We start from the raw sequence: 26517 nt of genomic DNA, 5'->3' as shown, positions 1-26517 counted from the left end.
AGTTAGCAGAAAGAGTCAAGTAATAAGTAAATGCAACAGGGGAGAAAAAAAAACTATAATCAAGTTTTTATGACTACAATTAGAAAACATCAACATGCTATCGCAGAAGGACATTCTGGGGAATGGCCCTCCAAATGACCACCCTCACCTCTTTCTCCAAACAAACTCGACAGCTTTCTCAGCAAATGACAAACAGTAGCTACATGGGCTTGCAAATAACCATTTTCTACCTAAATATTTTCAATAAACAAGGTCAATGGACACAGAGTTCATGTATGATTCTATATACACAAAGAACAATCAAGATTCTGATGGGCGACCAAAACTATAAAAGCAAAATAACCAAAGCACCAGTTGCCTGCATACGATACTGTTGATAGAAACCTGGACTTACTGTTCCATTAGATTGGACCATCAAAAAAGCATGAGATTCAAAGCGCCAAAGAAGCATAACAGTCTGCTGATCTTGCAACTGCTTTGACAGTTAGACACCTGAAGGTCAAAATGCTACCATCAGAGTAAGATCACCACCACGTGTGCAGTCAGCCAGCAGCCACTGATTTCCAAAAGTTTTTCTCCGATATCAGACAGGACGGTGTAGCATTTTCTGAGGAATATTACTTCCACAGCTCCAAAGCTTAGAATAATACACTTATCCTTCTTAATGACAGCTGAAGCTCTTGATAAAAATAATTGTTGTGAGAAACCTGCGCCAGTCATAACAATAATACACCAAATCTTCTTACGCAGTCCTAAATCTAGCATCTCGAAAGCTCTTCATGCACATCATTCTTCAAGACGGATAAACAATACACATGATCATCCCTACAACCTACAAAAATTCGACCACTTATCATCAAAGGTGAAGAAAAGATATTTGCAGGGAGATCCATCTTTGCATATGCATATACATCCTTCTCCAAATCTTGCTCATGGTGATTCTTTTCATTAACAGCATTAACATTGATTCTGAGCACGTGAATCCTTCCTGAACAGCTGCATATGCAGGCTAACCTGTAAAGAGCTGGAAGTTATGCATGGATACATTTTTTCACCAACGTCAAGATAAAAGGAAAATGTGAAGGACAGAGCCTCCATGCTTGGTTTCTGTACACAGTAAAAGAGGTCACTTAGAAAGGAAGCAGGAGGTTCAACAAGATATTTATTTGGACACTTGTGACATACACAAAAGCACGCCTGTGCATGCGTGGAAAGTATTCAGCATTAAGTCATACCTAGGTATATGCACTCATAACGCACCAAGTACTTATAATATGTTACTTTCTTCAAAAATTTGGCAACAAAAGAATGTGATTTACAGGATTAGCGGGAGACAACTGTCAAGCACTCTTCACCATGGCAGCATGAGGTCCTTGAAAAATCAATGGCCCAGTTAAAGAACAAAAGATGGTTCTCAACAAAGGCACACGTTTCAGGAGCTGAGTTGATCAAATGGAGCGTGTCAACATGGCAGCATGAGGTCCTTACTTGAAAAATCAATGGCCCAGTTAAAGAACAAAAGATGGTTCTCAATAAAGGCACACATTTCAGGAGCTGAGTTGATCAAATGGAGCGTGTCAGCATGGCAGCATGAGGTCCTTACTTGAAAAATCAATGGCCCAGTTAAAGAACAAAAGATGGTTCTCAATAAAGGCACACGTTTCAGGAGCTGAGTTGATCAAACGAAGCATGTCAGACACACAAAACTGTAGAGGGTTTTATAATTTGTTTTCCCATACTTTCTAGGTAAAACCTTCCAGCTGTGATTTACACACTTTATGCAATTGCCAACAAGTATGTTTGAAGGTGCTTCAAAAAAAAGGGGCACAAAATGCATGAGAAATTCTTGACTACAAAGATCATGCTTTTACATTTATAAAAAAAAGAATAAAAGCGTTCCACTATAAATAAAAACACAAAGCATCTATACTCTAGGCTTAAGTCAACAAAAAGTTGCAGCTGTAGTTTCTTTTCACAGTGTGTGTGTGTGCAAAGAAAATATTTACTTGGGGCCCTGGGGCATGTCCGTTATTAAAATTTCAGGGAAAGGTTGTGGTGCAGGGATGGTAGAGAAGACTCGCTGAAAAAAAACTTCCTGTACAACTTTAATTTTTTAAAATTTCAAGAGTCAGAGTAACTACAATGGATTTTGTTGAAACAAGTAATGATCTAAAAGAAATAATAAAATTCAATGCATTAATTGATTTTATAAGTTAAAAAGGTGAATAATGAGACCCTTAAGATCCTTGTAAAATCCGATCAGTCCATCTGTTTTTCTTTTTTCTTTTTTTTTAACGTATAGTTTATGACACTCCCTGTTCATCCATTCGGTCAGAACACCAATAAGATTTGGCCAACTGACAGTAAAACAACAACAGAGAGCGGAATCGACTTCACCAGTCTCGCTCTCCCTCTCTACACAGACACACACAAAATACATGCACACAATCTTCTACAATATGGACTTCTTTTAGTGAAGAAAAAACATTATTTCAGAAACTCCAATTTAATAGTGATAGATTTTGACAAAAAAGAGAGTTCTAAAAACAATGTTTCTTTATCAGTGTCAAAAAAGTCAAGTAGAGATAGGAATGGCACTTGCCTAATCCAATTTAAGTTCAAATTGGAAATACTTCTACGCTACAATTTAAGTTCATGGCAAGCACAAACCCTTTTAATGGCTAGCTTGGTTGGCTATGAACTTATAAGCAAAATTACAGTTACAAAAGGCATCCTGACACATATGTGGCTCTGCCACTCCCTTTGATTCCCAAATAATATTTGCATATCATTATCATCATTTCCACAAAAAAAAGTGATGATCTGGAGATGGAAAAGTACCATTAGATACAATAAAGTATGTGAATATGAAATCGCTACCTGTGCTCTGTAGGACAAGAACCAGACAGAAGGACAATGTTTTCATCAACATACGCCGAAGAAGTAATTGGATCTCCAATGTGATATTCCCAAACCAACTTCCCACTTTCCTGAGCACAAAGCCAAAACGTTTCAGACATCATACTTGCAGCATTTTTCTGCCACAAGTTGCAACAGCCGCTTGTTTGCAGTCATGTTATTAACTGCATTATACAGATAAGTTATACATATGCACATTATGATAATTCTTAAGTATTGCTATTTGACATATACAACTGAAAATTTAACAAACTCACACACATACTGGTGAAGATTAAACATTCCCAAGTTAATGATGTAAGTTGTTGATAGCAAAATATAGATATGAAGAATACATAAGTTTGCAAACACAAAGGGTGCATTTGTATCCTACCGTTTTCAAAGAAAATGTTACTGATTAAATTCCGTTTACCAGCCAAAGCAAGGGAAAATTATGTGGTTACACCAGGAAGCTTACCAGCCCAAATGAGTACACAACTCCATTCTGTGAACACACCAACACCTATTGGAATACAGAAACAATCACCATAATCTTTTTACTTTCCAAGATAAGCATTTAGAGGAAAACATATTGGTGCATTCTAGCGGACAAAAGAAAGAGTTGGAAAAAAAAAAATCTAATTTGTCTTTTACATTATTGTTCTCAACTTTCTTAATGATTTTCTGCAAGAGCTAGTTCTCAAAACATACCTGCCCATAAAGAAATGAAGAAATGCATGCTCCTGCAAATATTGGACCACCTGTAGTTGCCTGTCAAATTACAAAAAAGAAGAAGGAAAAAAAAAAAACCGATCAACCTTTTCCCTCATTGCTATACAGTAAGCATATGCATGTACATGCATGCAAGGTGCAGATTTCACCAGCTCCAGACAGATAACTTGTGCATTCAGAGAAGTCACTAAGTACAATATAATGGTAATGACATTGGGATCAATGGGATGTAATAATAGATGGACCATATTAAAAAAAATAACATCCATGCCAAATTCATTGGAACCCCATTTGAATGAATAAAGAAGTATCTACACAATAACAAAAGACATAACATGACTAAGGGGTGGAACTTACCTCACATTTACATGTACACATTTGTTAAATCATGAAAAATTAAATATTTTCCTTGAAATTCTTTGGCACTTTAATCATTTGATTACTAAATGGATGCCTTTTCTACATGTCTACTTGCTAGTTGGCCTTATTATCTTGATGCAAGTCACAAGAGCTGCTTTACATTTACTTATGGAGACATGTTCTAGATTGAGCATAGTTGTACTTTTTTGTTATATGTCCACGGTATTATAATCCTTTGTCATTTCCCAAGCTGAGATACATATGTTAAATTGTGTATGCATTTCTGCATGTAAAAGAATTTTGAATCTCAGATCCTGATGATAACACCACAGTCCTAGATCAGCAGAAAATAGGAAGGGCAGAAAAAACTGCACACAAAAGGAAGAGGCCAGCCCTCCACCCTAACTTAAGGAGCAGCCGGCTTAACACAGCCCTGCGTTCCTTAATCTTTTAATTAAAAGAATAACCCTAATAGGTTACAACAGATTTGTACATAAAATTATAAAATATTACAAGAGAGCCACCGCCTAGTAAGTTTAGGCGTGTGGATATAAGAAGAATGGATCGGGTCTGAACAGACCCGATCCCCATACGCTAACAGCTCCCCTCAAGTTGTGCATGAGATTTGATCATGCACAACTTGTTCTTCAAATCCCAAAAATGCTGCCCTGTGAGACCTTTGGTAAAAAGATCAGCTATCTGTTCATTGGTGGATATATAAGTAGGCAAGATCTCGGCTTCTTCAACCTTCTGACGAATGAAATGTTGATCAATCTCTATATGTTTGGTGCGATTATGCAAAATGGGATTGAAAGCAATTTTTATCGCACTTTGATTGTCACATAGTAATGATGACCGAACAATAGGAAGATTGAGCTCCCCAAGTAAATGACGTAACCATGACGCTTCAGCCGTCCCTGCAGCCATTGCTCTATACTCTGCCTCAGTGCTAGATCGTGCAACAGCACGCTGCTTTTTACTGCTCCAACAAATGAGATTAGAATCAAGAAAGAGACAGAAACCTGAAACTGATCGTCGGTCATCGGGATCGCTTGCCCAGTCGGCATCAGTATATGTATATATGCTATGTCCAAGAGAAACATTGGAACATTTGGTGTAGACTAGTCCATCTCCAAGAGTAGCTTTGAGATACCGTAGGATCCGCTTAGCAGCATCCATATGTCCTTCAGTGGGTGCATGCATGAACTGAGAAATCTGATTTACAGCATATACTATGTCTGGGCGAGTAAAGGTAAGATATTGTAACATACCAACAATGCTGCGATAGAATGTGGGATTGGAATATGCAGCAGTTCCATCAGATGCAGTCAATTTAGTATTCAGAACACTGGGGGTAGTGATGGGTTTGCAATTAGTCATACCTGCCCTGTCCAAAACATCAAGGGTATACTTGTGTTGTGTAAGAGTCAAACTATCATTTGTCCTGTCAAGTTCAACACCCAAAAAATATCGTAATTCTCCCAGATCCTTCATCTTGAATTCTTGCTTCAACATACCTTTAACATAAGATATATGTGAAGAAGAATTCCCAGTTATAACAATATCATCAACATAGATAAGTAACCAGGTGGTAGCTTCTCCAGTGCGATAGATAAACAAAGAATGATCGAGAGAGCTTCGGAGAAAACCAACTTGTTGTATGTGATGAGAAAAACGATCAAACCATGACCTAGAAGCTTGCTTCAACCCATATAGAGACTTGTGTAATTTGCAAACCCATTTTTGAGAATCATGAGCAGTGTAGCCGGGAGGTTGCTCCATGTATACCTCTTCCTTAAGAATTCCATGAAGAAAAGCATTTTTGACATCTAACTGATAGAGAGGCCATCCATACGAGACTGCAAGAGAAATAATCACACGGATTGTTCCCATCTTGATGACTGGACTGAATGTTTCATCATAATCTTCCCCATATTGCTGAGTGAAACCGCACGCCACAAGTCGTGTTTTATACCGATCAATGCTACCATCTGGTTTATATTTCAGTTTATAAACCCATTTGGATCCCACAACATTCTTATCAGCTGGACGAGGGACAATCTGCCAAGTCTGACATTCATGCAAGGCTGCCATTTCCTTATTCATAGCTTCAACCCAACATTTTTCCTTACTCGCATTGTGATAAGATGTTGGTTCCACCTTTTTGCTGACTTCTGTCATAAACAGCTGAAAATCCAAAGAAAAACTGTTATAGCTCACCCATCTATCAATAGGATGTCGCACGCGTTGTGATTGGCGTGGAACTGTAGTAGGAACTGATCGCCTAGAATACACTAGGCCTGAGAACCGATTATGCATAGGTGGCTCACTGGGCTGAGAAGATGAAGGCATGCTGTCCAAGGAAGTAGTGCTGCTCAAGGAACTACTTACAGATGTCTCAGGCTCATTAACAACTTGCTCATTGTGCTCAGTCAACATTGCTGCCCCTTGTCTTAAGATTTCAGCATGAAGCCAAGTATCATAAACTTCATTTTTGTCCTTGAGTATCACAGAAGTAGCCTTGGGATCCTGTAACATGTTCTCATCAAAGACAACATGCCGTGAAATATGTACACGCCCAGTTTTAGGGTTGTAACACCTATAACCCTTGTAATTTTCTACATACCCTATAAATCTACATAAAACAGCACGATCTTGAAATTTGTTTCGCAAGGAAACATCAACATGCACATAGCACACACATCCAAAAACACGCAACTCCTCATAACGTGGCTGCTCTTGGTATAAAAGAAAAAATGGTGATTTTCCATCAAGCAAAGCCAATGGCAATCGATTTATAACATGTACAGCCATATGGAAAGCCTCGGTCCACAATGTCATAGGTAAGTCTGTTTCATGCATCATGCTAAGTGCACTTTCAACAATATGCCTATGTTTCATTTCAGCAATTCCGTTTTGCTGAGGTGTATGCGGACATGAAATTTGTCTAGTGATCCCATTATCTAGTAAGTACTCAGTAAATTCATTAGAAATAAATTCACCACCACCATCACATTGAAAATGCACAATATTACTGGAGTATTTATTTTGAACCAAGGCATGAAATTGAGTGAATAAGCGAAAAACTTCTGATTTGTGTTTCATGAAATGGATCCAAGTATATCGGGAATATGAATCAACAAAAATGACATAGTATCTACTCCCAGAAGAAGAAGGAATTGGAGCAGGCCCCCAAACATCAGAATATATAGTGTCAAAAACCTTTGGAGCTCTTTTATTTATTAATTGAAAAGGAAGGGCATGGCTCTTACAGATATGACAACTCGAGCACATGCTGGACTCACTGACAAAACTCAGACTGGACTTATCTAAGAGCCCGTCTGCAACAAGATTTCGAACAAAAGATTGACTACAATGAGCTAACCGACCATGCCAAATGGATGGTTTATTATACTCTGTGACATTGACTTCACTATGACTTGGAAAACATGAATCGGAAAGGTGAGATTTTGACATCTGTGGAGCTCCTTCAAGGACATACATATCTCCTTTGCGAGTGCCCTCAGCGAATGTCTTCTTGGTTCGAGCATCCTTGACATAAACAGAAGAGGGTGTGAATTCAACAGAGGATTGAGTATCATCAATAAGCTTGGACACTGAAATAATATTTTTCTTGACACTTGGAACAACAAGAACATTCTTTAATGGAATCGAAGAAGAGCCTATAGAAATTTGTACATTTCCAATGTGTGATATTGTGTGATGGGAACCATCTCCCATGACAACTGAGCCTTTATCTAAATAAGGGAGAGCACTAGAGAGATTACCTGCGTCACCAGTAACATGAGCTGCTGCTCCAGAGTCCACATACCATTCTCCTTGCTCGTTTTGTTTCAAATGAAGCTTAGACAGGGCTGTCATGAGGAGTTGTTGTACGTCTGCTGAAACATTAGATCCAGATGATGATGAAGCTGACCCTGCTGCTGCCTTGTTCTCACGTCTAATCTGATTATTTTTGTTCTGCGGGTTGTGCCAACATTCTAACTTTACATGCCCCCTCTTGTTGCAATAGAAACAAGTCGGAACCCTTCTAGATGTGGCAGAAGTAGTGTTCATGCCCTGTGGTGTTGGGAGAATCCCTCTTCCCATTCCTGCCTGAGGAATCCAAGTACGAGTGCGATTCCCTTGCAATGCATGTGTCCCTGTGATCAGTACATTGTGACTGTTGGAAGGAATCAAATTCTGTCGCTGAACACGACTAGCTTCGTGTTGGAATAACTTAACCTTGAGATCTTCGAAAGATGGAAGAATAGGTAGGACTTCCAAGGCTGTGCAAAAAATATCAAAATCTGTTCCCAGTCCACTCAAGGCTTGTTGCACTTTGTCCTTGTCGCTGACGGGATGTCCAATGGCAGCAAGTTGATCACTTACACTTTTAATTTCATTCAAATATTCCAAAACAGTACGCGTCCCACGCTTGATGTCCTGAAATTGCCTTCTTAACTGCAGAAAACGTGCTTCGGATACTTGAGAATACGTGGTGGCAAGGGTAGACCACAACTCTAGGGCTGTTAAATCATCATCAATACCTCCTAATACTTCCTCTGACAAAGTAGAAGTAATATAGGCAACAAGGGACTGGTCGTGAGCCAGCCAAGCTTCATACTCAGGATTATTTTCAGTAATGGTTTCATATTCAAATCTGATTTCACTCATAGCCGCAGCCCCAGCAGCTTGATCTCCCACTACGGTCTTCTTCACTTCACGGTCAATATACATAGGAGGTGCTGGAGTGGTCCCATCGATATGCCCGTAGAGTCTATGACTTTTAATAAAAGGGACTATTTGACGTTTCCAAGTCAAATAGTTACTATGATTCAGCTTTTGAGAAATAAGTTGGGAGAGAAAGCTAGAAGATAGAAGAGAGGGAGTCGGCTGATCCATAATTGATTTAGGGCAACGACAGAAATTAGGGCAAAACGATGAGAAAATTAGGGCACAACGATTAGGGCAAATCACGCAAGATTTAGGGCAGAAACTGAAAAGAGGGATGACCACGCCAGAAAAGAAAGAATGTAGGGCAGATTAGGGCTAATCACATCAAACTGAAATCACTCACCGGAGGACGATGCAACCTGCCTCTGATACCATGTAAGAATCTTCACAAAGTACTCGTCTCTCCGTATGCAAAACAGATATATTGAGAGGAGAGGATGAAAGAAGACGATGGAGGAAAAGGAGCAGCCGGCTTAACACAGCCATGTGTTCCTTAATCTTTTAATTAAAAGAATAACCCTAATAGGTTACAACAGATTTGTACATAAAATTATAAAATATTACAAGAGAGCCACCGCCTAGTAACTTTAGGCGTGTGGATATAAGGAGAATGGATCGGGTCTGAACAGACCCGATCCCCATACGCTAACATAACCCTCCCTAAAGTTGTACATAGGGACAACTTATTCCTCAAAGATCAAAATTGATATTCTGTTAGGCCTTTGGGGAACAAATCAGCAACTTCGCTTTCTATTCAAACATGATATGACCCAAACTCAAAATTAATCCAATATTAACAAGGAAATGGTGCATGGCTTACTTTCCACACAATGGACCCAGCTGAATCCAAAGCAACAATCCTTCCATTCACCAAGCAGAAAATAACTGAAAACCAAAATATCACATCTATACAAGTTAATAACTTAACAGATAAGTGGAAATATACAGATAAGAATTGTTTATTCAGTATAATGAGAGAGCTCTCCAACTGCAGATTATTATGTAGTATGAAGCTGTTATTTGGATACCATTTCCATTTGAAGGGTTGATAGAAGAAGATGCGAAAATTGGTGCTCCAGATTCATACTGCCACTTTATATGAAATGGCAAACCCTACAACAAATAAATGTAGAAAAGATTCATTTGACAAATTAGGATACAAAATCATGACAATAAAATGTATCAAAAACAACAAACAGTGGCTGGACATTTGCAATTGGGATATTTGAGTGGACTATAAATAAGACACAATTACAAGAATAAGGAAAAAAAATCAACAAACAGCAATTTAATGAACTTAATTTAGAGAGCAGAAAATAATAATCAAATATGAACTTGAAAAGTTAACAATCAAAATCTGAAGCCAGGCTGCTAGAGATACCACAACTGACCTATGTTGTCAAAAAGTGGAAGGCACAGCCTACGCAGTGAGTTGAGCCTAGTTGTAAATTGGAATCAATCAACAATAAAACTGAAGCATTCCTCAGCTTAAGTTTGAATTTCATATCAATCTTGTAAAAATTTGCAACTTAACCCATAGTGGTTCTGTCCAAAGTTAAATACACAACGCACAATCACATGTTTAAATTTTTTAGTATTAAGTTCACAAAAGAATTTCAAACAATATAAAAAAAATAAAATAATAGGGAAATTAGGAAAAAAATACAACTATAAAAACATGAATTGCACTAAAAAAAACAGACATCATGGATGCTTTCTTTAGAAATACTAAAATGACCACTTAAATTACTCCCCATACTTAAATGGGTATCAAAACAAATATGTTTTCATTATCTGAGTTATGCCTTGGAGATTTTAAGCAAATTATGGTAGCAAAATTTGAATTTTTATTTACTATTTTTCAGAACAAGCGTAGGCTTTTGTAAGGAAAACCACCAAATCTCTATTTTGATTGCATAAAATCAGCCTTAAATTTTATTTTTTTTAACTTAAAATGTGAAATAATGCTTTTCATGTCCAACGTAATATTCAACCTTAAGAAATTTAAGTAACTTTAATTTTTTTTTTTAAAAAAAAAACTCTTTTCACACTTTTTTTATATTTTGGAAGTGTGAAATATAAGTTACAACCTACAACCTGTATTGACTGAAAAGTGCGATATGAAGGATGTATCATAAATTACACTGCTATGGTATAGCTGCATCCCTGAAACTAGTTTCAAGGTGTACCACATTATTTTTCTTCATAGTGATGCTACATAAAATAAATGCATCGTAATGGGTCATACAGCATTAAAAAAAGCACGTATACAATGTTAAAGAAACACTAAATCTTTTAATTTATTAAATACCAATTGCTAAATCTCTATTTCTAATCTCTAAAAACCTAAATTTTAATAACTTAATTTTTCAAAAGCAGGAATACAAATCCTCAACAAAATCATAGCTTCCATATTAGTATTGCCTGTTGTAAAACCAACAGCCCACTATAATTCGAATAAACAAGAAAAAGTTCACACATGCGCTTTCTTCCAACATAAAATCACATACAACATCAAAAAGAATGAGGAAAAGAAATATGTATAAAAAAATAACAAAAAGAAAAAAAAAAACTTCAATGGATGATAATGATAATAACAACAACAAGAAGGAGAAGAGGAGGAAAAGAAAACGAAAAAATCCACCCCAATATTGCCTAAGAACAAGAAAATATCTAGGATGTAAAGAAAAAAGACCTACACTTCGAGATGCCTATGCGACTTAAGCAGACGGTCTAAGCACTTTCATGTGGCAGGTCACCTAGAAACAGCTAGCCTAGTTGTCCAGCTAAGATGTGAGCCCTACTTGAGGTTAAGTATGCTTTTGACAACCCCATTATTGCTTATGTCCAATTTTTGCCTTTGACAACCCCATTATTGTTTATGTCCAATTTTTGCCTTTGACAACCCCATTATTTTTTATGTCCAATTTTGAACAGTATTGCAGCTATACCTGCAGAGATACAGCTGTAACTCTCCCACTAGTTGATCCTACATAAAGTATAGTGCGCACCTGCAATAAAAATTAAGACAAGGATGTGAAATAATCTTCCTAAGATATCAAAAACAGAAAAGGTCTAGGTGAATCGTATCCAAAACATGAAGTACCATGTCAATAGAAGGGGTACCATAAATGCTTCCCCCACAGAAAATCTTTGAAAGACAGCAATGATTTTTATAGTCCAGTGCATACAAATTATGATCATAGGATCCGCACCTGCATTTAGAACATCCAATGATCTTTATCTTCAAGTTGAATGAAAAATATTTTTTCTTTAAAAAAAAGGAAAGAAAACAGAACTACAGCCTGACTGCCACTTGCTTCAAATATTGGACAAACACATGCTTCCACACCAAAAGCTCAAGAATCAGACGCCTAAAAGTTTGCAAAAAGAACTTCCACCATGATAAAGACCAAAAATAGTTAAAACCATTCGCATATAAGAAGCAATTGTACCAGAAAAATTACCATACTATACTCCTTGATGAGTCCACAACCGGCTGTGATTTGACCTTCAATTGGTAGGGGTAACATTAGACAAATAGCAGCTAAGAAACTAAGGAACTTTAAGAGGTTGAGCACAGAACGAGCAATGAAGAGATGAACATTGGATCTACAAGAACACTTTCACATTGTCAATCAACAAGCAAACAAGAAAAATGATGCTGAATCATTAATTATCTTCTCTAGCACTAACTGATTTGAGGATCTTTGCTACAATCACAAAAATGCATATAAAGTTCCATTCGACATTTACAGCCTGGTTTCCGCATGGTTGTTGCACTCCTTACATCAGTCGATTCTGATTCATACTAAACTGAATTTTGCTAATGCTCTACAGTCATGTAAAACTTGGGATATCGATTGAAAGAGATAAACTTCCTGTCATCCTCTGATCATCCATGACACATGCTTTAGCCTACGATATTTTTGCTCTTTTGAATTAATAGACAAGGCAAGTCATATGGAGCTTGGATCGCCAGAACTTTATGCAAGAAGAACCTCAAGAAAATCCATGTTGCAGCAACCTTAAGCTTCAATGAGAAGTCTCCAAACTTCTTTCTCCATTATATATCTCAGGAACTAATGCTGCCAAAGTTCTATCATGATCCTTCAGTAGACAATCATAACAGGCATTATCTAAAATGACACCTCAATTAAACTTGATTGTGCTAATTTTCTATAGTCATTCAAATCCTGAAATATTGATTGAGCAACACAAACTTCTTTTTATCTTCTCTTGAGTCTTGACCATATGCGACACAGCTTTAGCCCCTGATATTATTCCTCTTCCAAATTCAGAGAACAAACAAGCATATGGGGCTTGGATTACCAGAACTTTATGTAAGAAGAACTTAGGAAAATTCATATCTTTGCAGCAACTTGAGCATCAATGAAAAGTTTCCAAACTTTTTTCTCCATTACACTTCTCAAAAACTAACAATGCAAAGATTTATCATGATTATTTGTAGACAATCACAACAGGCCTTATCTACAATGACCCATCCCCTGTCAGCTATAGACCAAGAAATCAACTTCGTATTTTGATGTTTCTTAAGCTTCTGATGAAGAAATAACCAAATAAAACTATGAGTAAATGCCATAAACCTCAAAAACAAAAATACAAACACCAAAGCAAATCTATAATTGATAACAATAGGAATCAACATACATACCTCACCACCAGTTTCGAAAGTCCAAAAAATGCTTCCTGTCATGAAATCAAGAAAATACACATTTCCTCTATAACATCCAACAATAACCTACAAGAAGAAAACACATCGGAACAAGAAAATGGACTCTAACTATTCAAATATTAGAAGAAAATGTCAACCAAATGGCAAACTTTTTTTGTCATACAGATGTACCCATCAAAAGTTTAGTCGAGACAAACCTGAGAAAAGTCTTCAGTAATTGCAGCCGAGCACTCTACTCTTCCCGCCAAACTGACCTCCCATACAAGCTGACCACTACCCAATTTCATTAAAAGTTTTTATATATCTTTCAGGTAAAAGAGAAAGGACCCCTTCTACGATTTAGATATGGAAACAGAAAAGTATAAACACAAAAAAATGGAAATAATTACATCATTACATAACAGAGAAAAATCTAAAGAAAAGAAGAAGAAAACTATTTACATCAAGATATACACAAAATATATGTTATAGCATGATAATATACATACATATTAGTAGAGAGATGCACACCCGCCTATCATAGGCATGCACACATAACCCCCCAACTGGAGTCACATGGGCACGGGTATGGGTTTGGGCACGGGCATGGAAATTTCAAAAAATGGAGGTATGGGGTTCTAACATGGTGTATATATATGTATATATGCAAAATAACACAAGAAAATCAAAATGAAAGCAACATTTAAATAAACAAGTAGTGTAAATAAACACAGAGCATGTTAATGACCAATAACACGTAAAAACAAAATGAAACCTGAGTTAGAAACAAGCTCAATCAAGTAAAAGTAAGCAGTTTGCATAAGTTTTGATCCAAAAAAGTACCCAAGTGTATCTGATTACCCACTTTGCAGTATGGCGACATGTGTACAAGGACCTTAATGAAGTATCCATGTGACTTAGCCCCAAACTCACACCATCACCACCTAGAGGTTCTCCAATGAAAAATATAAAATAGAGATCTAGAAGACGCTTGGTGAAAAGAATCAACAATTTGATACTTGGACATCACACATGGAAGTGAGTGTGATTCCTTAGAAATGGTTTCTCTTCATTCTTTCATGGAAACTGTGGCCATTGGGAATGCATATAGCACCTTTGTCTCGCAGTACAATCTACTTGGCAGCAACATTGAGATGTTCATTTCTTCGAGTACAAACTAGTTATGTAGCCACCGGACACAGGGGCGGAGCCAGAAATTTTTCATGAGGGGAGCCGAATTAAAGTTTCTAAATTTTGACTAGGGCCGAAATATCATTTTTCAAAATTTTTATATAAAACAAGTGAAATTTTTAAAAATTTCCATGTAAAATTAAAAAAAATATATTGAGGTGGGGCCAGGGCCCATGCAGGCCCTACCTTGGCTCCGCTCATTTTTCAAAAATTTTATATAAAACAAGTGATTTTTTTTAAATTTACATGTAAAATTAAAAAAAATATATTGAGGTAGGGCCAGGGCCCATGCGCGCCCGCCCTACCTTGGCTCCGCCCCCGATCGGGCACTCCCGACCGCTAGAAAAATAGTTAACATTAATGCCCTTTGGGCAATATCTTTATTATATCCAAAAAAAGGAAAAAGACAAAGAACAAAAATACGATCTAGTTATCAAAAAATGAAATGAAATATTTACCTCAAGTTACATATAAGACCCATACATATATACATACTAGTCTGCATACATGTACATACACACATCATATATATAATGTAGGCATGCACATATATATAATATGGGACTAAATTAAAAGAACCACATTCTTAAAACTCACTAGTTAAAGAGAAAAAATAGTTCCACATACCTCAAGGCATTGACACAAACAAAGAAGTGTGAGTGTGCCCCGATGAATAAATACACATTCCCGTGCATTGAGATGACAAGTGGAGATGCATCAACGCACGAGTTCAGGTTAACTTTCCACAGGCTTTGCATCTTTCGGATGTTCATCCCATCGATTTCAACAGATATTTGAGGAAAAACACCTAGTTCAGACTCTTCAACAAATGTAATCTTATTACAACGGCTGAATGAAACTGATGTTGCTAAGTGAATACTTGAAATCCAAGCACTATCCTCAATTAAAAGCTTTCCATCTACAATTTCATCCAGCTCCAAAGAGTTACAAATGCGAGCAGGCTGCTTCTTTTCATTGACTGGTACTGTGTCACCTAAATCAGATTCCAAACTATGAACCCTTCTGGAACCTACACGGCTTGATTCTGGGAGAACATCATGACTGACGGGAGAAGGAGTCTCTGTGTTTAGGGTGGATGACAGGTTTTCACTTTGAATTTCCAATTTAAAAGAATCTTCAGGAAGCAAGGTCTGATCAAGCATAACTTTCAATATTTTGGATGGGCTGGGAAACCTGTATATAAGCCTCATATCAATGCCTAAGATGTGTCCAAGATATGCAGCAGCCATTGAATTCCCACCCAGAGAGAAAAAATCATCATCCTCCATAACTTTTTCGGCCATCAAAGCTCTACAAAAAGCCTGAAATTAACAAAAAGCAAAAAAATCAGGCCACCCTCCATTATGCAAGTGGGAAGATGAACAAATAAAAACCCTCGATCTGATTTGAGTACATAACAACTTATACTGGTCAGTAAATTGCTGTCATCTACACTTTCATTTGTAAGGAAAGCAACAAATACGTGCAGCCTTTTCCCTCACATGAAAGCACATGTAGCTTAACCAAAGCTTTTCAACTATTCATTCTTGTACACCAGTATAGGAAATCTGTACAAGCGTCAACTATTGTTTGACTTTTGTGACAATACAGACAAATCAGCAATAAGCAAAATAATTCTTACATCAAAATGAGAGTTAATCTTTTACATTACAGCATTGACAGGACAAAGCACATGATCATATATCTCCCCTATTCCAGAAGATACGGGAAAGCTTACATATATCAGGCCTAACACAAAATGGATCTACTGTAAAATTGTAATCAAAGGCCCCTGGGTAAATATTGTTTTAGGTGTTATCCACCAGTTCCCCTGTAGGTAAAAAGTAAAACAGAAACAAGGATTTTTAAAAGTCAATTAATTCAACGAAGTAAAACTTTATGAAAATGTGGCTGTGAATAACACAGAGAACTATGAAGCAACCTGTAAACAAACACAAGTGACAGAAAAGCTACAAAAGAGTTCACCACAATGTCCTATCTAGGAAGCAGGTATGGATAACCTTACAGTTCCATCACAAACAGAAAGGTCGAAATGGAGTAGTATCACATTGTTTCACAGAGGGAGCAGGGAAAACCTTTTTTACTGTTTCTAGATGTCTTTTGTGAAGGCCGGCGCTGATATGGATTCTCTGCCTTTTCTTGCTCAAACCTGGCACTGCTAATGAAGCATAGTCTATTTTCCCTGAAGAAGTCACAGGAAATGAGTTAAGAAACTGAAAATGTGCAGGTATCATCCCTGAAGGCAGTCTTTCTGCCAACCAATGCTTCAAGGATGAAGCTGTTTGTTCAAAACCATTAGATTCACCATCATCAGAGGATGCTGCAGGTGCTTCTGGAATTACATCAGCTCTTCCTTTCAGTATAATGTAAGCTATCAGATGAGATTGTTCTCCATCACTTGAATTGACAGTTACAGCTGAATCTGATACATCAGGATGATCCCTCAAAGTATCTTCTACCTCTTCCAGAGAAATGCGTTGCCCATGGATTTTCACTAGACGATCTTTTCTTCCCATAAAGACATAATCACCACTCCTAAGTCGTCTAGCAAAATCACCAGTTCTAAAATACATTTCGTCTATATCTTTCTGACCAAGAATACCATGAGAACTTTCATCATGACATCGCAAGTAAACAAAATCTGAAGCTGAATTAAACAAGTACCCAATTGAAGTGCACGCCCCACCAACAAAAATTTCACCATCATCAGAATCATTAGATTCTCCAATTAGTATTACTTTACAACCATGAATTGGCTTCCCAATAGGCACAGTACTCAGCACCTCAGTCTCCAAAATCTTTGGCAAATCTTTGCAATCAAAAAACGTACAATCTCCAGATACCTGAGTTGAAGCAGAAAAAATTAAGGCGAAAGGTTACAAAAGCTGAATGCATGATAATGTTGCATTTATCATAGGTAGTAAAGCTTAATAAAAAAGCTACAATATTACACCACTTTGACAGTTACAATTCAGGTGAATCGTACAGATATTAAGGCTATAAAAGCTTTTCAATTCACTAAAATATGGGTTAGAAGTAGGAATGAATTTTCCAGCGAATCATGTGCTACAGTCCAAACTGTCACAATCAGAAGTTGAACACAGATTGGCCAACATCCTATGAAACTAGATTCTCTCTCTCTCTCTCTCCATCTATCTACCGATCTATCTATCTATCTATCTATCTATCTATATATATACATATATATATATGAGAAATATGTTCAACTAGCCCCATTTTGGGATGGGAGTGCCAAAAGTAAGCAATTAGCTAGCCAATATAGTAGCCGAAATGAGATATCAACATACATATGCATAATGCATGTAATATATACCAAACTATCAATATGTAAATGGCTTCATCCGCAGCTAGAATTAATTCCTAGAAAACAATACAAGATCACAGACTTGGCTGTGGTAACCAGCCTATAAGTTTCCATACGTCTCCTTCATGAGATCCTTCCTCATTCCACCATTGTCTGTTAAAAACCAGTGTAACACTTAATCAGGTTCTTCTGGAATGGGCAGCAGCTTATAGTCAACCACCAGGCTCTTGTCCTTACCTATACACTAGGCAAATAAAACAAGTGAACAGATAATGACCTACATCCTCCTTCATCCATGGCTAAAATAAGTTCTTAGACAACAAAGCAAGGTTGTAGTCTTGACTAAGATGCCCAGACTATAAGTTGTCTTGTGTTTCCTTCCTGAGATCCTTCCTCATTCCACTGCTCTTTGGCAAACATTTGCAGTCCCAAAGAACACAAGACCTCATATTGCAGACAAAACTGTCAACATGTGCCCACTTTAATTAAGTGAACCAATTTAGAAGTATTGAGATAGGCCTGAACATGAGCCAAGTCGAGCATGAGTTGCGCAACTCGAGCTATGCTCGACACCTGAAATACTCAACTCGAGTTCGGCTCAAACTCTATTTAAATTCAGTACATTTGGTTCGAGCTTGGCTCGATAATACATTTATATAACTCAGCTCAACTCGATAAACTCATTTATTCAAATTTCAAAATTTTAACAAAAATATTTAGCCGTGAACTTTACATATGTAAAAAACATTAAAATAATAATTGAAACCAAGAGGGTGTCCTCTATTGAAATAGAGAATGAAATGGGAGAGAGAGAAAAGATGAATTAAAAGAGAGAGAGAGAAAGAGTATGTATTTAATGAGGAAAGAGAGAGGGCAAGCTAATGAGCAAGAGAAGTAGAGAATAATTTATGGAGAGAGAAACAGTGAATTAAATGAGAGAGAGAGAGAAAGAGAGAGAGAAAAGTCAGGTAATGAATGGAGAGAGAAAAAGACTGCCAATGGCCATCATTTTTTCTTCGATGCACGAGCTTCACGAGTTGAGTCGAGTCTATTGAAGTGAACTCAAACTCAAGTCGTATAAACAAATGAGTTCAAATAAAAACTCAAACTCAACTCGTTTACAAGATGAGTCAGCTTAAACTTGGGCTTGAGACGAGCTTTACTGAGTCGAGTTTGAGCTACTTGACTCGTCGTTTAAGCCTATACCGAGATATTTCAGAGTTCTTTCCTGAACCAGTTCCAATAAGTTCCATGATATTTAAGAAAATGATGCGACCACTTTGGTTTTTGTGAGGAAGTGTATCAATTGTTCTATTGTTCTTCCCATACTTATGGAATAAACGAGTCGAGTAGCTCAAACTCGACTCAGCAAAGCTTGTCTAGAGAGTCAGAGACTGAGTTCAAGCTAACTCATTTCGTGAACGAGTTGAGTGTGAGTTTTTATTCGAACTCATTTGTTTACACGAGTCGAGTTCGAGTTCACTTAAATTGACTCGATGAAACTCATGAAGCTTGTGAAGATAGTGCATCAAAGAAAAAGATGACGGCCATTGACATTTGATTGGTCGTCTTTTTCTCTCTCCATTCATTTATTGACTCTCTCTCTCTCTCTCTCAATCACACATTTAATAGCCGCTTTTCTCTCCCTCTCCATTAATTTCTCTCCCTCTCTTTATCTCTCTCTGACATTTAATTCACCCTTTATCTCTCTCTCCATTAATTACTTTTTGTTTCCCTCTCTTTCATTTAACTCACCCTCTCTTCTCATCAATTACATACTCTCTCTCTCTTTTAATTTACCATCTTTTTTTTCTCTCTCCATTAATTTCACACCCCTCTCTCATTTAGTATTCTCTAATAATGCCCTCTCTCTCTCCCCTCTCATTTCATTCTCTTTTTGATAGATGATGATACCCTCCCGGTTTCGATTATTATTTTCAATTTTTTTAGATTTGTAAAGTTTGTGGCAAAATATTTTGGTTAAAAGTTTGAAATTCAAATAACGAGTTTATCGGGTCCAGTTGAGTTATACAAATGTATTAATGAGCCGAGCTCGAGCCGAATGCAAACCGAGTTCGAGCCAAACTCAAGCAAACTATTTCAGGTGAGATCAATTTGGCTCGTGTTCAGGCCTAACTATATTGCACTCAATATCCGCCACATTGTCTAAACATCCATTGCAGTCGTCAACCAATGCCTATCGAATTCAGGTGCCCTACCACATAGCCATCATGAACTCCTCTTGTCAATGTTCGTAGTCCTTATCCAAAATCTAGGAGAGTCTAGGTTAAAAATCAACAACCAACATTCACTTTTGATAGCCAAATTGTGCAGTTTCCTTTCTAGAAGCCCCATGCATATATGAGTTGGTCAAATGAGGCACGACCTTGACCCTGACACCACCTGATCCCAACTTGTAGATTGAAGCCCAGCAACCACTCAGCTCATATGGCGCAGGCACCTTCCAATTTGGTAAGTATATAGTTAATCTAGGTTACAACTCTCTATGTTTGAGAGTTCCCTCCAAGGCTTCTAGTATACAATAAGTTTTGGTCTCCATAGCAGGCCACCAAGACTCCACAGTCCACACTACTCCCTAGGGAGCAGTGTTGAAGCAAAAGTCAATGCACTGGATGAAACTACATTATCTCAAAGCCACCTTTTTTTTTTGGTTAGGATCAACATGGCATGCAAGATACTGCTCAAAATTCTGACAAAATGGACAGTACAATAAGTTTCCTACTTTGTAACTTGCAAACTTATGTGTGCACGAAGAGGCCTAATACAAATAAGACTTAAAATGACTATAAGGAAATTGCCTCATAAGTCTAAACACAAATATTAAAGAACAAGGTGGACCATATTGATACATATGCAGATCCTCAAGATGAACCAAGATGTAATGTCATTGTGTTGGTGCACGAGTTAAGTACCTATAGTGCAGGTTGTACAACTGTTATACATTCAGTGAATTCCAAATTTATGAACTGTTTACAGTTGATGCAAATGTGTGTCTCAAGTGACAAGCAAACCAATCTCTTTCACTCTAAAACTCACCTCCGTACTTCCATAGAGATTTAAAATTGTAGTAGTTGGCAATAGACTCTGAAGGGTATACCATAAAGACAACGGAAAGACTTCCCCACTCAACACCAAAACTTTTAGACCCTCCTGCATTAGCTTCCCATGTAAACTGTTCAAGGCAGGAAGAATTATTCGAATTAACGAAGGAACAGCTATCAACCTTGTAACTGAATATGCCTGTAAATATGCCAACAAAATTATAAACATCTACATTTACATAAATAGTAAAAGAAAGTATTCACAGCACTGGAAACTAAGGCAACAGAGACGAAGGATAGCAAACACTCGCAAGTGCCAAGAATACAGAGCCTGAGTTAATTGTCCTAATTCTACCCAACAGAAATGTGATTTCATGCAGATAAATAATGTTCTAATTCTATTCAGTGCAAAGTAAAAATACTAATTCTAACAAAAACATATGATAACATTTTTGTTCAAGAACTTGCAATATATTTTAACGTTCTATATTCCTTACACAGAAAAGATGAGAAAAAGAGATTCTTTTAATTCATTCCAACTAGTCTAAGATCATTCAAGTTTCAACTACTTCTGTTTTGATTTTTTCCATTTCTGAGTCACTTTCTTAAGTTCAACCCAAAGACGTTTATTCCCAGGGAAAAAGCCCGCCATTGTGTTTACAAGGCCACTCAGAACAAGTTTTTTAACCTATCAACACCATTGCAAGTCAAACTATTGGAACTTTTATATCATTAATGCCATTTCACTTTTCAGTGCATTTCACCCAACATACCTGGCTATGGAATACCGAGATCAGGACCAACTACTTAACTGGTTAGACAGAAAAGAGACTCCACGTAACTACAATTAACAGGAAACCTCTTCAAGAAACAGACTGGAAAGTTTCATAATATGTTCTGTACGTCGACCAAATTGATGAATGTGACAGATAGGACAATCTATTGGGGAAAGAAAACAAGAATACACAGTCATGTACCTTCACAAGGTCAATTAACGACAAAGGATCTGCAGATAACTCGTTTGGAAAAGGTATTATCAATGTTGCAGGGGCAAGAATGGCACCCAAAACCTCTTGAAAATGATCAATAAAACTGATTGAAGTCTTGAACAGTAGAACATCTTCCAAACGAATGGGAAATAAGGTATGCATCCACAAGAAGCGATTCAGAAGGCCTAAATAGAATATCAACAAAAGGCGCAATAAGCAACAACTGATGCATTAATTAAAACCTAGGCTTATAATTCAAAGCCACACAATTCAGAAAAATATCACAGCAATCAGCATGATAAAGTTTTATGCCAACTACAACTGAAACAAGGAAACGGAGAAAAGACAGTCTCTGTTGGGGAGGAGGGGTGTGTGTGTGTATTGTGAATATGACTCCTAGCTAGGAACTTTTCTCAATGAAGTTAATAACTTCATAGTTATTTGTGCATAGCCTTCTGTTCACCCTTTCTCTCATAGAAGGTGTGACTATCTATCTACGTATCTTGTCTGTTCATCTCTCTCTCTCTCTCTCTCTCTCTCTCTCTCTCTCTCTCTCTATATATATATATATATATATATATATATATATATATATATATATATATATATATATATATATATAGAGAGAGAGAGAGAGAGAGAGATGAAATATAAACTCAGTCCCATTTTTGGACTGATTTTTCAAGTCCCATTTTTGGACTGATTTTTCAAGTCCCATTCCCTCCCTAGCAACTACCGATCTTAGAGCCCTTCTCTTGCAATTTTCCTTGCCACAACTCACAACCATCTTCTCCACTCTAAGATCGGTAATTGCTAGGGAGGGAATGGGACTTGAAAAATCAGTCCAAAAATGGGAGTGAGTTTATGTATATATATATATATATATATATATATATATATATAAACACAGCCAAGTCAAGGTATTGATTCAATTGTGTCAGATTAGTCTTGTCAGTTAGTCATTGACTTATTTTCTTCAAATTTCTTGGTTGGTATAACTCAACTGCTATATGTGTTTCCATTCTTCCATCCATGAAATAAAGTGCATAGAATGTCAATGAGACAGTAAATGCTAACTACTACCCATCCTTACCTCTTAGTACAATATCTCTCCTCTTAATTGAGAAGTCTGTCTTTCTCAAGAGAATCTCAAGAATTCAAAAAAATTAAAAGTTATTAAAAATAATAAAAATTACAAGTTTTGAGTTTTTATTTTTCTACAAAAGCATTGATAAAAACTCAAAATAATCATTATAATGTTAAAACAAACTCAAAAAGTAAAAATCTATGAAAAACTGTCTTCCTAATAAAAAAGCAAAAAACGTGAAAAGATGAAAAAACGTGATATTTCCATTTTGGATTTTTCAGGATACCTTGTTCTTTTCATATTTTTAACATTTTTTGTTTTACTTTCCCTTTTCCTTTTCTTGGAGAAAAAGACAGTGCTATTTGTGACAATGGTTGAAATTTGAAACTAGATAGAGATGCTAAAATAAGTGAGCTAGTAAATATAAGTATTACGAGTACCGATTTCGATAAGTACAACCAGGTGGCATGTAAGCTACAATATGCAATGTAATTTTTCAAAGAGGTAGGTGGTGAGTGGTGAGCAATATTTTAACTATGACAAATACCTTACACATGACAACCTGTAAGTAGCCAATCATGTTTATGAGACAATTTATTGTTAGTGATCAAAGTCTCCAATGCATATAGTTATGGTGATGTGTGTGTATGAGAAAGGGAGAGCCTCTCAAAACTATGTCTACCATGTCTACTCTCTTTTGAACAAGTGGGAAAAATTGGGGATCCTGGAGGTGATTCAAAAGGGACTAGGCATGATAGCCTATCATTGATAGGTAGTAGGTACAACTCTCCCTCTCCCCCTCTTTCTCCACACACACACATATACACAATTACCATATATAGATTGATGGGGATAACAATCAGCATTTTAATAAAAACAATAACAAGAAATAACAACAAAAAGTAAACGCTAATAACTCACAAACTTTGCAATAGTGATAACAGTAATAGCTTACCTTTCTCAGTGCCACACACACCCTTGGGGTTTCCAGTTGATCCAGATGTACACATCACGTAACAAAATGGACTCGGTCTTTCTCTTTGGCATGGCCATATACCTCTAGATTTGGATAAGTTGTCATCCCACTTGCTAATATGAATGTCTGATCGAAACAAAACCAGCAAGTTGCTTCCAGATACAAGCCAACGTGGCACTTCATTTTCTTCAACATTTGAACCAACGGAAAAAGGATGGGTGATAACAAGAGCAGGCCTTGAAGAAGAAACTATTGAGAGCACCCTGTGTTTGGGCCATGAAGGATCTATAGGAAGAAATGCCTCCCCGATTCTTAGAGTTGCGAGAACAGCCACAAGGTAATATACGGAAGGAGCTAAAAATATCCCCACCAACAGTGGGGAATCATCAAATGAGCAGAATTTGCCAGCCTCTGAATCTATACCTCCTATGTATCATGTCCAATTGAGATTTACTAAGTAATTCTTCAATGTATACTTGTGAGGCCAGTAACAAACATTAGATGATCATTCTCGCATAATGAACAGAGTCAAACTAATCTTCAGATGAAGATAATATCTATGACGATTAAAGCAACAATAATAGTTATTTCATTTCTTGAACCCAAAACTAACAAACCTATTTACTAAGCAGGAACGTTTCTCTTAGGCATCTGAAATGAGTTTATGCACTCAGTACTCAGAAGAGAAATAAAACCTCCCCACCAAAAAAAAAAAAAGGAAGAAAGAGAGAGAGAGAGAGAGAGAGAGAGAGAGAGAGAGAGGGAGGGAGGGAGGGAGAAGAACAAGAAGGATCGAAGAACACATACATACCACTGTCACAGGTTGCTTCATACAAGTTAACGCGACGATGAAGAGCTAAATTGGTGACAAACAGCAGATAGTACAAGGGAAACATGAACTAGAATAATCTAAATTGGTGAACAAATTCTTACCGCTCGGCTTGATAAGAGCAGGATCATCGCCGCCATCAAGAACGACACGGATTCGGACGCTCAATTCCTCGACAGTAGAAAGAATCTTTCCGTAAGTGAAATATTCATCCCCAGGGTAGATTGGCGGGGATTGGGATATCCGGCAGGCAGAAAGGAGCCTCTTTTCATCAAAATCGACTTCATAAGCAGATCGCTCACCTAGGGAACGGCAGACATGGGCTCCGTCGACGGCGTGAACGACAGCGATTTTGCTGGGGCAGCTGGAAGCCACAGCGTGGAAGAGGTGACTAATGCAGCAACGGGGTCTTGCCTCGGCCGAAACATCGACCGCCATCGGAGACGCCCAGGGAACTCGATAATTTAAAAGACGCGGGCGATCAGATGCATTATATAAGCCACCACCAAGGTCCCAGACTCTCCCTCCAAAAACATTTATCGGGTCCAAACCGAACAGTCCCAAAAAAGAGCCCAAGAAAGGAAAAACTTTACGAGAGCCTCACGACTTTTAAAGAAATACCATAGGAAGCTCATGTCTAAAATCTTTTCGCAGCTTTTAAAATGTTCAAGAATATGGAGGCAAGAGCCGGAAAGATTGAACGAGCCTTCATGGCCGCTCTGAATCGCTTTGCCTCCGCCACGCGCGATTTCCGTCAACCGAGGGTTCGATTTTTGCATCTATTCAGTCTTCTTAAACCGTCTCCGGAACGACGTCCTCTCTGGTCGTCTCTGCCATATCCATTCTTCGCTGCTCGAGAGAGTTGATTTTGCTAGCTTGGTCTGTGGAAGCGAAATCTGCTGAGCAGAGGTTGACGAAGAAGATGATGATGAACGTCGTTCATTCGAGCACAAGGATTCCCAATATCGGCCCCTAATGATTTCTTCTTCCTCTCAGACAAGGATATGAGACCTTCTTCCGACCTGGATTAGGGTTGCCCTTGGCGAAACGAGCTTGGACGACTGAATAGAAATTCCCGCCATTGGAACCCTGCGCATCGATGGCGCGGCTTTTCCCTCCTTCCCCCAAAATAACAAGTTGCCCCCATTGTTACAAGATGACGGGAAACGGGAAGGTTTTCTTTCTTTTTTTTTTAAGTTTTTTTACTTTTTTTAAGTTACTCTTTTCGTTAGATTTGGTCGATTCGAAGAGCCTAAAACCTTTGCTCCAACTTCTTTCTTAGTATTATTTTGTACTACACCACGTTTGCTCTTCCCTACCTTTTATTACCTTCTTCTCTGACACTTAAAAAAATAAAAACTGTAATTTAACAATTTAGAAAAATGCATCTGACTTTTTTTTCTCAACGTAACAAAAATCAGGCCTCGACTCAATTAACAATAAAATAATATACAAATATAATTGCACATAGTAAAATATATAATTATGTATAACAAATACATGTAACGTGTGAGACATTCTGTTTTTCTCTTCAACAATCATTAGAATTACCACTAATTAGCTTTCACTAGTTCGATCAGTTATGCTATATCATGTTATAATTTAACCATTATATAACAAATGTTAAGAACTCTT

The 26517-nt window shown here is 37.3% G+C and overlaps 1 protein-coding gene across 5 annotated transcripts; it reads right to left on the bottom strand.

Moving 5' to 3' along the window:
• Positions 1-209: 209 nt before the first annotated feature.
• LOC116265392 (putative acyl-activating enzyme 19) lies at positions 210-26043 on the bottom strand. 5 transcript variants are annotated; one of them, XM_031645970.2, is made up of 17 exons: positions 24987-26026; positions 24033-24479; positions 21979-22175; positions 20997-21200; positions 16690-17457; positions 15221-15915; positions 13621-13696; positions 13403-13489; positions 12195-12238; positions 11834-11942; positions 11679-11738; positions 9756-9840; positions 9548-9612; positions 3610-3669; positions 3377-3421; positions 2881-2990; positions 210-1014 (listed from the first exon to the last, which is right to left on the bottom strand). In XM_031645970.2, exons 1-17 carry the CDS (start codon positions 25318-25320, stop codon positions 759-761), a joined length of 3642 nt encoding a protein of 1213 aa, XP_031501830.1. In that variant the 5' UTR covers positions 25321-26026; the 3' UTR covers positions 210-758. The 5 variants fall into 5 exon arrangements, 3 of the variants coding, with proteins under 3 accessions (XP_031501830.1, XP_031501831.1, XP_049936722.1); XM_031645971.2 differs by lacking the exon at positions 12195-12238 and having other exon boundaries at positions 13403-13437; positions 24987-26027; XM_050080765.1 differs by lacking the exon at positions 9548-9612 and having other exon boundaries at positions 877-1014; positions 24987-26035.
• Between the last annotated feature and the right edge of the window lie 474 nt (positions 26044-26517).

This window comes from Nymphaea colorata, chromosome 12 (genome assembly GCF_008831285.2).
Source record: "Nymphaea colorata isolate Beijing-Zhang1983 chromosome 12, ASM883128v2, whole genome shotgun sequence".
Lineage (NCBI taxonomy): Eukaryota > Viridiplantae > Streptophyta > Magnoliopsida > Nymphaeales > Nymphaeaceae > Nymphaea > Nymphaea colorata.
This window is presented reverse-complemented; position numbering and strand designations above follow the sequence as displayed.